Source organism: Glandiceps talaboti, chromosome 1 (assembly GCF_964340395.1).
Source record: "Glandiceps talaboti chromosome 1, keGlaTala1.1, whole genome shotgun sequence".
Taxonomy (NCBI): Eukaryota; Metazoa; Hemichordata; class Enteropneusta; family Spengelidae; genus Glandiceps; species Glandiceps talaboti.
In genome coordinates this window covers 10,893,467-10,908,547 of record NC_135549.1, presented here as the reverse complement: position 1 = coordinate 10,908,547, position 15,081 = coordinate 10,893,467, and the positions used below count along the sequence as shown (strand labels likewise).

Sequence of the window (15,081 nt, the reverse complement as noted above, 5' to 3'; positions counted from 1 at the left end):
AAGGTTGTATCAAAGCCCTTTGTATTCCTGGAGGCAATGACAAATATTGCTATGCTATCTAGCCTTCCCAGGCATCTATATTACCAAGGTTTATAAACCTACCAGATGAATTTATGACAAAACTTTACCAGAAGTGACTACAGACAAGAAATTGGGTTTGGAATAAAAGTTTTATGTCTAAGAATGTTTACATTACTATAAAACTGAGGAATTGAAGAAAAGTCTTGAAATTACTATGAAATCATATCATATTAGCAATTACAGATTGTAAAGCATAGCGAGACAAAAAATAGCAAAAAAAAATAGTCCACCATTGGGTTACTTTCATGATTTATTCTATAACATCTGGCATGCATGCATTTCTAACTTCCATGCAGTTTTCTAAGATTTCTCTGTCAGAGTAAATTACATTTTCTGTAAATAAATAAATTACTTGTCAAAGAAACACAAGTAAATATTTAAAACATTACAACCACTTCTGTTGAGGCCACCTGACTTACCAGATGTTTCAATGTGTTTAGGTTTACTATACCATTTGTGATAAAGGTAAGACAAAGCCAACTAAGACTAAATACCAATTGTCACTTTTGGTATGCGTATGGCTCCATTGTTGACTTGAGTTCACCAGGATAGTTTCTGTCACACACTGACCATCTACATTTCTACAAAATAGCCTTTCTCCTTAAATGAAATGACTGGTCAAATATATTTAGTAGTAAATACTCAATAGACTGCAGTGTATAAACCCTGTCAAACATTACCAGAAGCACCATTTTAGTTTTCAACGTAGCACAGCCTTATGTAGTGGTGGTATAAAGGTCATTTCAGTTCACAAAAGTCTGATTTTGGTGATCCAATGTGATAGTAAATGTTATCTTTTCTTAGATTTAACAACAGTCCAGCCATCATCTTCCTCTGTATCATTGGTTTCCATTGAATCTTTTGTTTCTGGGAAGTAAAAGTTAAGACAGGCTGTAAATATCTAATTAAATGCTCTACCCTGCTGAACCCTACCCAAGACTTGCTGATGAAACTTTACTGAGTAGTGCTTTTGTAGGTAAAAATTAAATTGTTTTAGAATTCACAACATTAATTTTGCTCCAATTCATAATGTCCCCTTATTTGATGTTTTTTATGTTTGACATTAGATGGAGTTTTCCTATGGAAGTCAAATCCTGTAAATTATCTAACCTGACTTGCATATAATGACACAGATAAGAATTTATCACTTAAAATTGACATCTATAAGGTGAAATAGTACATATGCCACAAAATGAATGGCTATAACATAAGTGATGAAAAATTCAACATATTTCTTACCATGCTTAGCTGGACTAATTTCACCATTGACTTGTGTATTGAGGTCCATTCCATCAAGTCTTGCCATTGTATTATGTTGATTGACATCTTCAATACTGTCTGTCATTTCCTGGTGGAACAGAAAATATTCAGGTATTGCAGTGTTTTTGCTAAGGTTTGGGAACCCCGGTAACAGAAAGGGGGAAAGAGGTAAAACTGGTAGTGCTTCCCATGCAATGTATCATAATTTTGGTGGGGAACACCGGTAAAATGATGTGGGAACCCCGGTCGATTTTACCTACTTACCGCCCTTAAATAAAACACTGTATTGTATTAAATAAAGTACATTAGAAGTTCTACGACTCTGGTATTACTGTATGTTGATGCATTGGTACACCATGCATATTTTCCTTAAAGTTGTAGTGCCTTGTTTGGTGAAATTAATAATTGGTGCTTTTGGGTTTGTTTGCTCGTAACAAAACTGTTTTCTATTGTTTGATGATGACACAGAATAACTTTAACAACAACTCAGGATATGGAATATGGTGCATCATGGTAGCGGATACTATTACAGTGTGTTTGCTACGGTTAGGGAACCCCGGTAACAGAAAGGGGGAATGTGGTAAAACTGGCACAGTTTCCAATACATTGTATCATAATTTTGGTAAGGAACAATGGCAAAATGACATGGGAGCTCAGGTAGATTTTACCTACTTACCGCCCTTAACAAAAACACTGCTATTCAAAACACACTTGTTTGATACATGACAATTTCAGCTGAAAACTACTGACAATATGTAATAGAGAGATCACATAATTATTATGCCATTTTTTTCACACACCTCATCACTATCTTGTTGCATCTGTTGACAAGCTGATAACTGTGGTTTTCTAGTTTGCTGTATTTTGGCTAACACTTCAGTCTCTCTCCCGTCTTGGCACAGAAGAAAGTATTGACAAATAACTTGTGAAATCTACAGGAAATGATAAACAATCAACAAATAAAAAAAATGATAGCTGGAGATAATTTTTTTTAATCTCTAAAAAGATATCAGATATGACGATTACATTACCATACATTTATGGCTGTGAATTTGTACAGAAATGTAAGTGTTTAAAGTGGGATGAGGATTGAGTATTTATTTTGGATTTTTAATCTATAAAACAATTCTATCATGGCATCATACTTGAAAAATCAATGTGAAACAACATATGCCAAGTCCTTGTTTGTAACTCAATAAATGACAAAAAATGGATAAATGTGTAAAATGTTTGTTATTGTACGTACAATGTATGAAGAACATCTGATCGAACTTAAAATTATATAAATTCTAACCAGTAATGTATTTGTACAGTTCCTACATAAATCAATGTTCATAAAAATTCACATACAGCTTTCTATGAATCTGTAAAGGATTTAGTAAAAGTATATTTCCTGTTTGAAAACTTTGAGAAATCCCTTAATACTTACTTGAGGTAGACTTCCATCATCAGCAATTGTATCAAATTCATGATCTAAAATATTAGCTAAAAACTCTTCCACTTCGTAAGGCTCTATATTACCTAGAGGTCAAATTGAGAAATAAGTTTAATTGATTATTTAATCATTGTCAATAACATCTGACGTACACCTTGCAAGAACTCAAACGGTGCCAACAGAAAGAATACACAAACGCTGACAATAAAAGTCTAATGAGGAATGATGTAAATCCAGTTTCAAAATCTGATTTCTGATTCATCAAATCATTGTATAATGAAAAGCAATTCTTTTTGGTACATTAGAAAATAAATGTCAGTAGATATAGCTAAATTGATGTGATTTTCATATATTGATATTTCAGTGTTGGACCTCAAATCAAGGGATATGTACTGCTGCAATGCTGACCCACATTTTTTTTCAAATGTAATCCTTATTTTAGCTGCACAATTTACACACAGCTAAACTTTCAAAGAATTACCATGAATTTAAGGGGAATTTATGTGGGGTAGGAAGCCACTGAGACTTTAAAGACCCCTTATCATTCTGAGGTCGTTATCAATACGCGCCTTAAAATGATGTAGTACTAGTAATAATAACCCTTTCTGGTAAGCTGTTGCAAATGTCAATGATACGTTGACTGCAAAAAATATTTACGTATATCCAGAAGCACAATATGGCAGATAAGAATTTCCATTTGTCTACCGGGTAGTTGCAAGAATTGGAGTTGTAGTGAAAATCACTGTTTTGTCAAATGTCAATAGGTGAGCTTAGATGACTTACTGTTTTCTAGAAACCATTGCTCAATTGCACCAACAAACCATCTCGCCTTTTCCTCACTGTGCTGACCTCCAAATCCATGCTGCACTGCCAGCTACACATAACAGAAAAAAGGAAAGAATGTCAATCAAATTTGATCTGTAATACCAAAAGATAATTCAACATGAGATCTTTCTCTATTTCCTATATTATGATGTGTCAATTGTTGTATACATATCTAACTGAATAAGTGTGACAAAATATTTCATCTGAAAATTGAATATTCAAAATGATAATATAAAATGTAATGCTGTAATTGTGACTCTACACAAATGTAAAATCGAACTTCACATATATTTACTTTAAACTGCACAATTTCAATATGTAATCTCACCAAAACAGCTGGCATGTTATAATGAAATAATTAGTTGTACTAGGAATGTAGCATGTACTTTCACAGTTTCAACAGTGTACAATAATATTACTATTTTATTTACACACTGTGTTGAAATGGTAAGTTGGATAATATGACATCATTTTCGGTTCAGATCCAGTATTTATACGTGTATACATTCTAAATACTACACACAAAAAGCCAGTATTGTGTCTTAACAAGATGGCCTGTGAGGGCGCGCTTGATTCACACTGCTGCACGGGGGGGGGGGGGGTTATACACAGCTATCAAATACAAATTTATAATGTCATGTCACGTCAATCCGAAAACACAAAAACATATAAGTGGTGTACAGAAGTTGGTATGAAATACAACAGTGGGTAGGATCTGTGACTTTACTGATGTCAATCATCTGGTGCACCGTTTGATTTCGAGTCAATAACTTTAAACATTGTCCTATTTGTCTAGCAAGTCTCAAACCTATCAAGAAATATAAGACCTGATTTCAAAATAAAATCTCGTATTGATCATGACGATACCTGCAGTACAGTCCAACCTTCAAGAACATTTTTGACTCCATGGTAGAAAACCGACTCACACATGGCGGCGGCCATGTCTCGACCTCGTGTACAGGAAAACATTTGGAATATATAGTATATCACACATTTTAGTGTTAAATTATAAATTTACTGATACTGTGTGTCTTTTAACAAATTTTTTATCGAATTTAGCACAGAGATTTTTATTCTAGACGAAATTTATGGACTTTGAAGGGTATCAAATATTGTAAGTTGAGATGTACAAACTGAAAGAGGTGACAATTGAGTAATGTGTTTCCAAACAAGCAAACCACTCTAATGGAGGGCTCCGATGTTTTTGTACTATTTACTACAATTAATTTAATAGGATTTCTGCCAAATTGCCAATGAAAATGTAGTAAACAATGTCAGAAGGTTTCACTAGAAGTCTTCTGAAGGTGGCTATCGCTCAGATTTGTCAAAGTCTGGGCTGGCAAGCCGTGCACACTACGCCATGCGACTTGTTAACGGATATTCTAGAGCGGTACATAGAGAAGGTTGCAGACACAACACACGCATATGCTGAGCAATGTAAGTTCAATTAGTTGTTGCAGTTTTAGATATTTTCCAGTTGAGGAGAACTTCCTTGCATCATACATAGTACACATCCAATGAAGCATATTCCAACAGTAACATATTATATCATATTATTAGATAAGACAAGATAATGTAAAGATACTATGATCATGTAAACACTCTTGTTTACTGCATCAGTGAATGTGCCATATAATTTATAAAGGGAATGTCAAAATGTAATTTTGTTTTGAATGTTATTGAGAGATTAACCCTTGGAATTCTTCTAAGTTATTACTCCTATACAACACTGTGTACATTTGTATAAACATAACAAGGCAATCTTTAAATTCTCTTCAATCAGCTTCTTTTCATGTTTTTTTTTTTTCAATATTGTAATTGTATTGAGAATAATGATATTTGGTCTTGGCAGTACCCCAACGTCCAACACCATTTCCAAAATATATGCATAGTTGCATACTGAAGTATTAATCATTTATCTCATGTCAGTTCAATGTGAAATCTTCTGTTTGTGTTAGTCAGATTTGAGTCTCCCAATGTAATTGAACAATATTGTCAACTTTTACAGGATGTCCGTGGTTGAGTTCACTCGCACCAAACTACTCTATTTTAATAATTTCTTTTTATCTACATTGACTGTATAGATAACAGAACAGAACCAAACCTAGATGACCTCAGCCTTGCTTTCCAACAGCTGGGTATCAATGTGGGTGAGATAGAAGAATATACTAACTCAGTGGAACAGATTCCATTTGCCCATGATATCCCTCTCTTTCCTTTACCAAAATATAACAACTTACAACATCCAAGGATTGGCAGCTCTGAAGACAGGGAAAGGTTGACGTACATACCAGAACATATGCCACCTTTAGTTCATCTCTCTGAAGGTAAGATAATGACCCTAGGCCAAGAGTGTAAAAATAGGACTCATTCTAAAAGAAAAAAAAAACGAAATACCAGCAGATATTCCCATTTGTAGATCATAATCAGCCACATTGCAGGGGGGAAAGTTATTGATATTAATTTGTGGTTCACCATTTTTACAAAGACTGTCCCCTCATACCTTGATATGGTAGAAATAAGATTTTCCTATAACTATTAACTTAGTAAGCGTCATCTTGCAAAACTCTAGTCACAGATTAATCCATTTGTATATTTTGATTCATTCTCCATTATTACTTGATCATAATTTGTGTATCCTATCCTTGATTTCACAGATATTGATCACCTTGAACCACTGTCTCATGACCATGATGGCATACCTACAGCAAGCAATCCAGTTACTATGGATACAATCACCATGGATTCTAACCAGTTGTCTCCAAGGACACCCATACGAGGAGAGAAACGTGAAAGGATTGGTGTGAACCATGATGAACCTTCAAGTAAAAGGTTACGTATCAATGAAGATGGCACACCACAGGAATTGACAGCTATCTCAATGACAGCACAGGGAGTGATTACGCCAAAACGGGAAGGTAAACTTCCAGAGGCATCTACTCCACCACAAAGTAGACTCCCAGCTGGTTTACAACAAAAGTCTATAGCAGCAGCAACTGATGCTAAAAAGAACAATGACCAGGGTAAAGATGAAAAAATGACACATCCACCTGGAGTGACACACACTGCATCAAAATCAAGACCCAAGTCACCAAAATCACCCAAGGGTGGTGAAAAAATTTCCAAATCACCACATAGCAAAACAAGTTCACCAAAGGGATCAAGGACTTCTAAATCTCCAGATGTAGGGAAAACATCAAATAAAAAATCCCCAAGTCGATCCAAGTCACCAGGTAGACAATCATCGAATACTTCAATACCTACTCCTGTGTCACCAACTCCAATACTCACAGGCTTGTTATCAACACCACATAAAAATAATGTGAATGGAGAAATTGGAAGTGACACTGATGTGGTGATGGCAACACAGGAAAGCATGGAAGCCTCTATAAATGCAGTGGTTTTGAGAGCACGGCAGCAGGCAGCTGAGGCAGACAAGCTTTACAAAGAAAAAGAAAGGGCAGAAAGTGAGGAGAATTCCCGCTGGTGTGATGACAGCATTGAAGCTGTCGTTCTAAGAACACAAAGACTGGTTAATGAGGAGGAATTGAAAGCTAAATTAAAACAGGAAGCAGAAGCAGAACTTCAACCACCCAAATCACCAGACCCTTATGCATTTAGTGATGATGAACCAGCCCCTAGTAAAAACAAAGTGCCAACCAAGGTGATTAAAAAACCTACTAAGAAAAAAGATAAACTTGGACTAAAGAAAAAGAAACTTTCAACAGTGTCTAATATTCCTAGTGGTAAGTCAGATAAAGTGAAAGTGAAAGTGAAAGACAAAATGAAAGTGAAAGTAAAACCACAGAAAGAGAAAAAAGACAAGGTTAAGACTGAGGAAAACAAAGTCAAAGAAAAAAATAAAGAACGGAAAGAGAAAAAAGATACAGTTGCTCCAAAGATATTTGAAAGTAAAGAACCAACTATTCCTGCCCTTGTTGTGAAGGATGGTGGTGGTACTATTAAGATAAGGATCAAAGACAAGTTGAAAAAGAAAGATAAAAAGAGGGACAAGAAAGACAAACACAAGCAGAAAAAACTGAAGGTTAAAAAACCAGAGAGCTCAAACGAAAAGAAAGCTGTGGAAGCACCACCACCACCGTCGTCGGCGGCTGAACTTGATAAACCAGTTCCACCACCAATAGGTAAATTAACATTTAAAACCAAAGACTTATCTGGTACAAAAATGACAATCACAGGGTTAAAGCTTTCACAAGAACCTAAGTCAGTGTCAAAAGTTCCCACTGCAACCACTGAAGCTCCAAAGAAAATCAGTATTGCAAAACATGACAAATACCACCATGATAATAAAGCTAAGAAGAAGAAGAAAGACAAGCACAAAGAAAAACATAAGGAAAAACACAGGGAGAAAGATAAACACAAAGAAAAGGATAAACATAAGAAGGAACATAACAAACATAAGGAACACAAAGATGGGGCTGACTCAGTACATAAGGTAAGTTTATTCCATATATAATCAAGTCATCTAGCAGACTGAATGGCCACCTGTAACTTTTAAGGCCGTTATTTTGTTTGTACACGTTTACATATAACAGTCAATACATACATCATGTATAAATTCATTACATGTATAAAGCTATCAATATTGCAGTGATGTAACAGAGTGACAGTTTTTTAATTGGATTGAATCAAATTTAAGAATTTGGGGATTTCATTTTACACGGTTTAGCAGGTCTAACTACATATTAACAAGAGGATTAGAACGCACATGAACATCCAACACAGAGCTCAGTCAGATCAATACAGCATCCAGCAATACTGAAATGTTTCAGTGTTCATTTGGTTTTCATATTTTTCATACAACATTATACATATACATCACATATATTGATAGCGAGACTGACATTCTAGTATCTCCAAGCATGTACAATCACAGACATCAGACTGTGGATGACCAGAACCTGTTACAAACAGGGAAGTAAACAAAATGAATTGGATAATAACACTTGGCATGTACATCATGATAGAACAGCAGAGAGTTGTATTACATCTCATGGTTTGATAAGAACAGTTTTATAGCCTCTTTGCATGTACATGAATTGCCAGGGTAACTTCAAATTTGTTCATGAATGTGAACTATTAATATATAACACTGTTCCTATCAAATGATGGAATGTAATACAAGTCTCTGTCTTTCCAACATGCTGGGCCAAGAGTTATTAATTCAATTCATTTGTTTACTTTCCCTGTAATTGTAACAGGTTTTGTTCGTCCACGATGTGATGTCGGCTATTATGACCAGAGTGCTGGATCTATTATTAAAGTATGCTTTGTACCCTATCAACACAAAATGACGTATACAAGTAACATCAAGGTTATTGTAATTTTAAGTTGATTGTACACTCTGATTCAGTTTATTGAAATTCCAATATTGCCTTGTCTTACAGTCCAAACCAGAACCTACCATCAGTGTACCTGAACCACCTAAAGATATTCCCAAGATAACCTTAAAGCTTGGTTCCAGATCATCATCTGGTGGAGATGCTGCACCACCAAAGATGTAAGAATTCATTTTTTATTGTTTTTTGGCTGTCACGAGTATTTACCGTATCCAATATGATACCATACTGTCATAGAAAAGAAGTGTTTCTTGTAACGTCACAGTTTCCTTTCCAAAGCCACGTTTATAAGTTTCCAATGCTGTAGTCTACTTCTTGTGCCAATGAATACCTTGTAACTGTGAAGTTTTAAGAAGGACTGTCAATACTGACATGACTATACTGAAAAGAAGTATTCATCCTTTCTGCATCAAATCCTATAGTTTGCAGGTTAAGAGTGGTGTATACTAGTCTAGCTGCTTGACCTCAGATGTTTTTCCGATACAATACGACACACGACCGAACATCGCTATCGAGATATGGAACATCCAAGGTCTAGCAAAAGTCATCTCCACAGTTCAGGGATATAAATAACTGCCAATCAGAGAACCGCATTGATGACAAGCACAAACAGAGGACAATTAGCTAATTTGTTCAAGCATATTCAGCTTAAGGAGGGCTTGTACAAATAACCACCTATGCCTTAACTGAAATGTGTGAATGACAATGTCTACACGCTGATCAAACTCACTATTACCATAGTCGTAGTTTTTATAGTAGTATGTATTATAGAGGTCATGGGTTATTGAATATATTAACATATGTATATAATGATACAAAGCCCAACCCACGGCCATATACATGTATCATCTCAATGGAATGTCAAGTCTGAAAATGACATTAGCTAGATGTTCGGGCAAACCCTCACTGCGAACTTCGTTTGCTTATCGTATTGGAAGAAAGCCCAAATGTCTAGCAGCAAGACTAGGTGTATACCACCTAAGCATGAGTTTTTGAGTAAATGTTGAATATTCATTCAGGGTATTAAAGGTATTCTAATTTATTATTTTGTAGTGTCATCAAACAGTCTGCTCCTCCAGAGAAGCCAGCGACACCATCACCGCCGCCACAACCACCAATGAAGCTGCCGTCACCACCACCAATGCCACAACCAATACCACAACCATATTATCAACCGAGGCCAGAACCCCAGTCACCAACACCCACACCTTCACCACCCTATCCTCAGTTTCACATCCCCCATTCTTCCCCTCCCCCACCACCCTATCATTCACCTCGATTTCCATTCCACTTTCCATCTCAATTTGGTTCACCACCTCCTTCCCATCACCCTCATGCCCCTCACCCCCATGCTCACCCTCATTCCCATCACCATCACCAAATGGCACTGGCTTCCATGATGGCACATTCACAAGCAAACTACCCAGCATGGGCATCACCACCACCAATGCCACCACATCCTGCCATGATGTCACCACCACCAACACAACGTAAACCTATGATCCCAACTGTCCAACCTCCACATCTACCCAAAGTTATGATGCATCAACCCATAGGATCCTTTGCTTCTACAATACACAACAGTCCACCTGCAATGAGACCCCCTCCCCCACCACCCCCTCCCCCTCCTCCACCCCCACCCCCCATTTCTCAACCACAAGTACATGCACCACCAATCAAGCAGGAACCAACAAGACCCCCAGTCATTATGTCTCCCCAGCATAGTCTTTCAAGACCTTCACCAAAACACTCCCCAGCTCAGCAGCCCCGAAGAACTCCTCAAATGCCACCATCTCAACCATCAGTACCTGCTGCAACTCCACCACCACCCCAAGCACCTGTACCAGTACCAGATGTACCATCCCAACCAACTCCACCACCACCTGCACCACCACCACCTCCACCAGCACCAGCACCAGTTACATCACCATCTCAACAAACCCCATCAGCATCAACATCACAGCCAGGGTCAGTGGAGAGATCTGTTATAACAGAAACACTGGGCAGCACAGTGTTGGTAAGTCAATAGTTACTTGCATACATGCATTCCAAATATGAATATTTCATTCTTTCATTTCTGCATTTACTTGTTTTCTCTGATCTGTTTCCTGGTAAAACAAAATACACAATGCACCATAGTACCCTGAGGTAATACCCTTTTTTTTTTTACATTTTTCTTGAATATGAAGTAAAATATCCCCAATAAAAATACACCATTCCACATAAACCCTTCAATCTCACAAAATGTAATAATCTGATAGTTCATCGACAACACATTCTCATGTTTATGGCCACAACAAAGTAATTCATTTTCATTTCATTTTTATTTAGGATGCTAATGGCACAAAGATATGGATCTGTCCAGCTTGTAAATTACCTGATGATGGCAGTCCTATGATTGGATGTGATACGTGTGATGATTGGTATCATTGGTAAGATAAATACCTGATTTCTGATTAATAGGGTCCGTTATGGTGTATCTGTTCTCAAGAGTCAATCTTGACATGGTGTCTGATCTGTGCGTACTTGATACAAGTTCTTTAAATTCTTCACTGTTCTTCACAGCTACATACAACCTGCTAAATTCTTCACTGTTTGCTACATACAACCTGCTAAATTCTTCACTGTTTGGTACATACAACCTGCTAGATTCAAAAAATATTACCTGTCTGTTTAACGAATGAACTTTTCTTTATCAAGAAAAGTAATGTGGGAGATTGAGAGTGGATTTCATTTCACTTAAAGCGTTATATCACTGTTTTGTCTTTGTTTTCAGGCCATGTGTTGGTATAGTACAAGAACCTAAAGAAGAAAGTGACTGGTTCTGTCCAAGGTGTACTGCCAAGAAAAAGGCAGCAACAACCAAGAAAAAGAAGAAAAAGAAACACAAGGGGTCTTATGACTAAGCCATCCAATGACAATGTAACATAATGCCAGTAGTACCCCTATCTCTGCTATGATTAATGCTATATATATGAACTTGCCTGGTAATGGCACCATTTTGAATGATCAGCTTTGTAAGCAAACGTTATCAACAGTATCTACTATCTTGCATTGATTCAAAGATACTAGACTTTGTGAAAGCAATTTGGTGGAAACTGTGCAACCAAACAAACTAGTATTATCGTGCATTGATTCAAACATCCCATTGGTAATAGACTACATATTTAAAGCAAGTTAATGGAATGCTTTGCAACCAACCAAACAATACTGTCTTGCAAACTTTGATTGACTATGTAGAAGCAATTTTTTATTGTATATTTATTCCAGTGAAGGTGGAATTGCATATGTTTGTATACTAGAAACTATGAGACATGAAAATTGAAACATGTATATTTGTAGTTGCAAGTATTACAGAAACTTTTGATATCAACACATCATATTAGAATATCGGGGTTGGGGGGTTGTTATGTTTCCACAAGTAAGATTGATTGATATTTGTTTTACTTAGCCAATTGTAGTCAAAATGTGTGCCAGTGTTTGCGGTAATATGAGCAATACTGGTACAAACGGCATGACAACATTTTTCTTATGTAGATCTCGATGGGGCTACTATCAGAGCTGTGACCAAACCCCAAATACTGGCCCATCTATAGATATGCATAAGTTACCTAGTGAGGTAACATTAACAACAGAAATCCCACTTTTGCAAACATCAGTAATCCATGTAAGTGTTGGGAAGCTGTACAAAAAGCTCTACCCAAATAATCAGTAGTCCTCAAGCTTAGGGGTGGGGGATGGAATGAGATCTTGTAAATATGGTAAATAAGGATAAACACCTTAACATGACAATATTAATACTTAGTAGCTTTAGGGTGTTATTTTTGTAACGAATGTCATCTCACCTATTCATTTTGTTAGCACAACTGAACTGATATGGTTCAGTAGTGCTATAGGCATGGCAAAGTGTCTGTGTGTGTGTGTGTGTGTGTAAACAACTTAAAGTACAAAACTGCTGGACCGATTGCCGTGATATTTGTATTACCTTTGGTGTCTAGTTGGGAAATTGTTCAAATGAAAATGATTTTACCACCGGTGTGTGATTTGGGTCAAAACATGTGATTTTTGTTCAAAAAACTTAAACTCAAAAACTACTGGGCAGATCGGTCTGAAACTTGTTGGAACATTCTTGCGAGTGTTTAGATTAAGTTTTGTACATGACATGATGATCCCATCAGTGATAAGCAAATTAGGGCTAATAATGTGTCTTTTTGGTAAAGAATCTTTAACTCCAAAACTACGGAGCAGATTGGGCTGAAATTTAATGGGAGTGCTTTTAAGAAACTGTACAGTTGTGCTACAAACCCATTGGCACTATTTTTCTTTTTGCCACCATTACACTTTACGCACATTGTTTTGTTATGACCAAATACTATGATGGTGTGAAACTTTCTCCTATCAACATACCGTAACATAAATAGCGAGAAAATTGAATATATTGTACCATTCACAAAGTACTGAATGGTAATATCAGTATTTTGGACTGAATATATCTTCTGAGTGAAGTCTTGATATTTCTAAAGTGATAATGACAAGAGTATGAAAAATTATGTGTGAGGTTGTACAAACCTTTTTAGTGATGTTAAGCTATGTGATTCAATCAATATTACCCGTGAGAAAGTCTAGCAGTGATTATACTTTAACTCATGAAATGATCTTTTGTTTTACATCAACTTTATTTTAATGTTTTTATGAATGAATGAATGGAGATGATGATGATGATGATGATGGTGATGATAATGATGATGATGATGATGATGATGATGATGATGATGATGATGATGATGATGATGATGATGATGATGATGAAGAAACATTTCAAGTGTGCTGTCACTTCTTATTACAAAGAGCGAGACAAAGAACAGTCACATTCACCTTTGACAGGTTTGCAAAAGGTAGCAAGAAAAGCTATGAATGATGAAGGTCATAGTGTGATTAGATTTGAGCCATGAACTCCACATAATGATCGTCCCTTTAGACCTCCTCACTATTGTTTACAGTGTTAGACATTCTGTATATTCATTGCAGGTTAACAAATAGGAAAGGACTTTGTGACAGCATAATAGCAAAAACCATTGTGAATTCATGACACATTGGATGGCCATTCAAACATTTGTATGTAAATGTCATGCAAGATAAAGTATCAGTGTACAGCCAATCATTTCATGATATACCCCGGTAGTTAACATTCCTAAAATGTCAAGAAAAGAGCAATAAAACTTGCATCTTAAATTATCAATAGAAGTTTAATAGACTATGTTAAGTCAGTGGATGGGATTGGGTGAAGAATATCAAACACAAGTGTACTGTCTTTTCTTTGTTTGAACAAACATTACACGTGCACACACACATACGCACACACACACACACACACATGTACTCTCTTTTCTTCACAATGTTACCAGAAAAGTTCTTACTTTATTCCATAAAGTGTGTCAAGGTTCATTCATTTCTTTTTTTTTTATGCCAAACTCTTCTGTGTAAATGATTAAAATGTGTACCACAATAAATTTGTACATTTTAAATTGTTTTTTTCTCAAGTGATTGATGAAGTAAAATTTATAATTAATTGGGGGATTTTTTTGGACAACTACTTCAGATTCAGTTGTACTAATGTCCATGGTGTCTGTCAAACAGTACGTCTCTCTCTCTCTCTCTCTCTCTCTCTCTCTCTCTCTCTCTCTCTCTCTCTCTCTCTCTCTCTCTCTCTCTCTCTCTCTCTCTCTCTCTCTCTCTCTCTCTCTCTCTCTCTCTCTCTCTCTCTCTCTCTCTCTCTCTCTCTCTCTCTCTCTCTCTCTCTCTCTCTCTCTCTCTCTCTCTCTCTCTCTCTCTCTCTCTCTCTCTCTCTCTCTCTCTCTCTCTCTCTCTCTCTCTCTCTCTCTCTCTCTCTCTCTCTCTCTCTCTCTCTCTCTCTCTCTCTCTCTCTCTCTCTCTCCACAATAAACAAATTACCATAATAATTGGTGGTTATGTTACTCTTTGTGTCTACTTGTTAATTTGGACTGACTGTTACTTAGTTCCAAACAACCAATACAAAAAGTTGTTTTCTTAGTTTAAAAACTCTTAACCCAGAATCTACAATGCCAAAAACTAACAAAACAGGCTGAAACAGAAGAAACT

General features: G+C 36.4%; 2 protein-coding genes across 3 annotated transcripts; one reads left to right on the top strand and one right to left on the bottom strand.

Moving 5' to 3' along the window:
• Positions 1-161: 161 nt before the first annotated feature.
• LOC144440700 (pre-rRNA-processing protein TSR2 homolog) lies at positions 162-4,544 on the bottom strand. 2 transcript variants are annotated; one of them, XM_078130087.1, is made up of 6 exons: positions 4,469-4,544; positions 3,560-3,650; positions 2,771-2,862; positions 2,142-2,273; positions 1,321-1,429; positions 162-948 (listed from the first exon to the last, which is right to left on the bottom strand). In XM_078130087.1, exons 1-6 carry the CDS (start codon positions 4,541-4,543, stop codon positions 872-874), a joined length of 576 nt encoding a protein of 191 aa, XP_077986213.1. In that variant the 5' UTR covers position 4,544; the 3' UTR covers positions 162-871. The 2 variants fall into 2 exon arrangements, with proteins under 2 accessions (XP_077986213.1, XP_077986219.1); XM_078130093.1 differs by having other exon boundaries at positions 162-939.
• Positions 4,545-4,872: 328 nt separating this feature from the next.
• On the top strand, positions 4,873-13,692 carry LOC144439402 (uncharacterized). Its single transcript, XM_078128692.1, has 7 exons — positions 4,873-5,038; positions 5,686-5,928; positions 6,259-8,057; positions 9,010-9,122; positions 10,015-10,978; positions 11,293-11,393; positions 11,738-13,692. Exons 1-7 carry the CDS (start codon positions 4,873-4,875, stop codon positions 11,865-11,867), a joined length of 3,516 nt encoding a protein of 1,171 aa, XP_077984818.1. The 3' UTR covers positions 11,868-13,692.
• Positions 13,693-15,081: the final 1,389 nt, after the last annotated feature.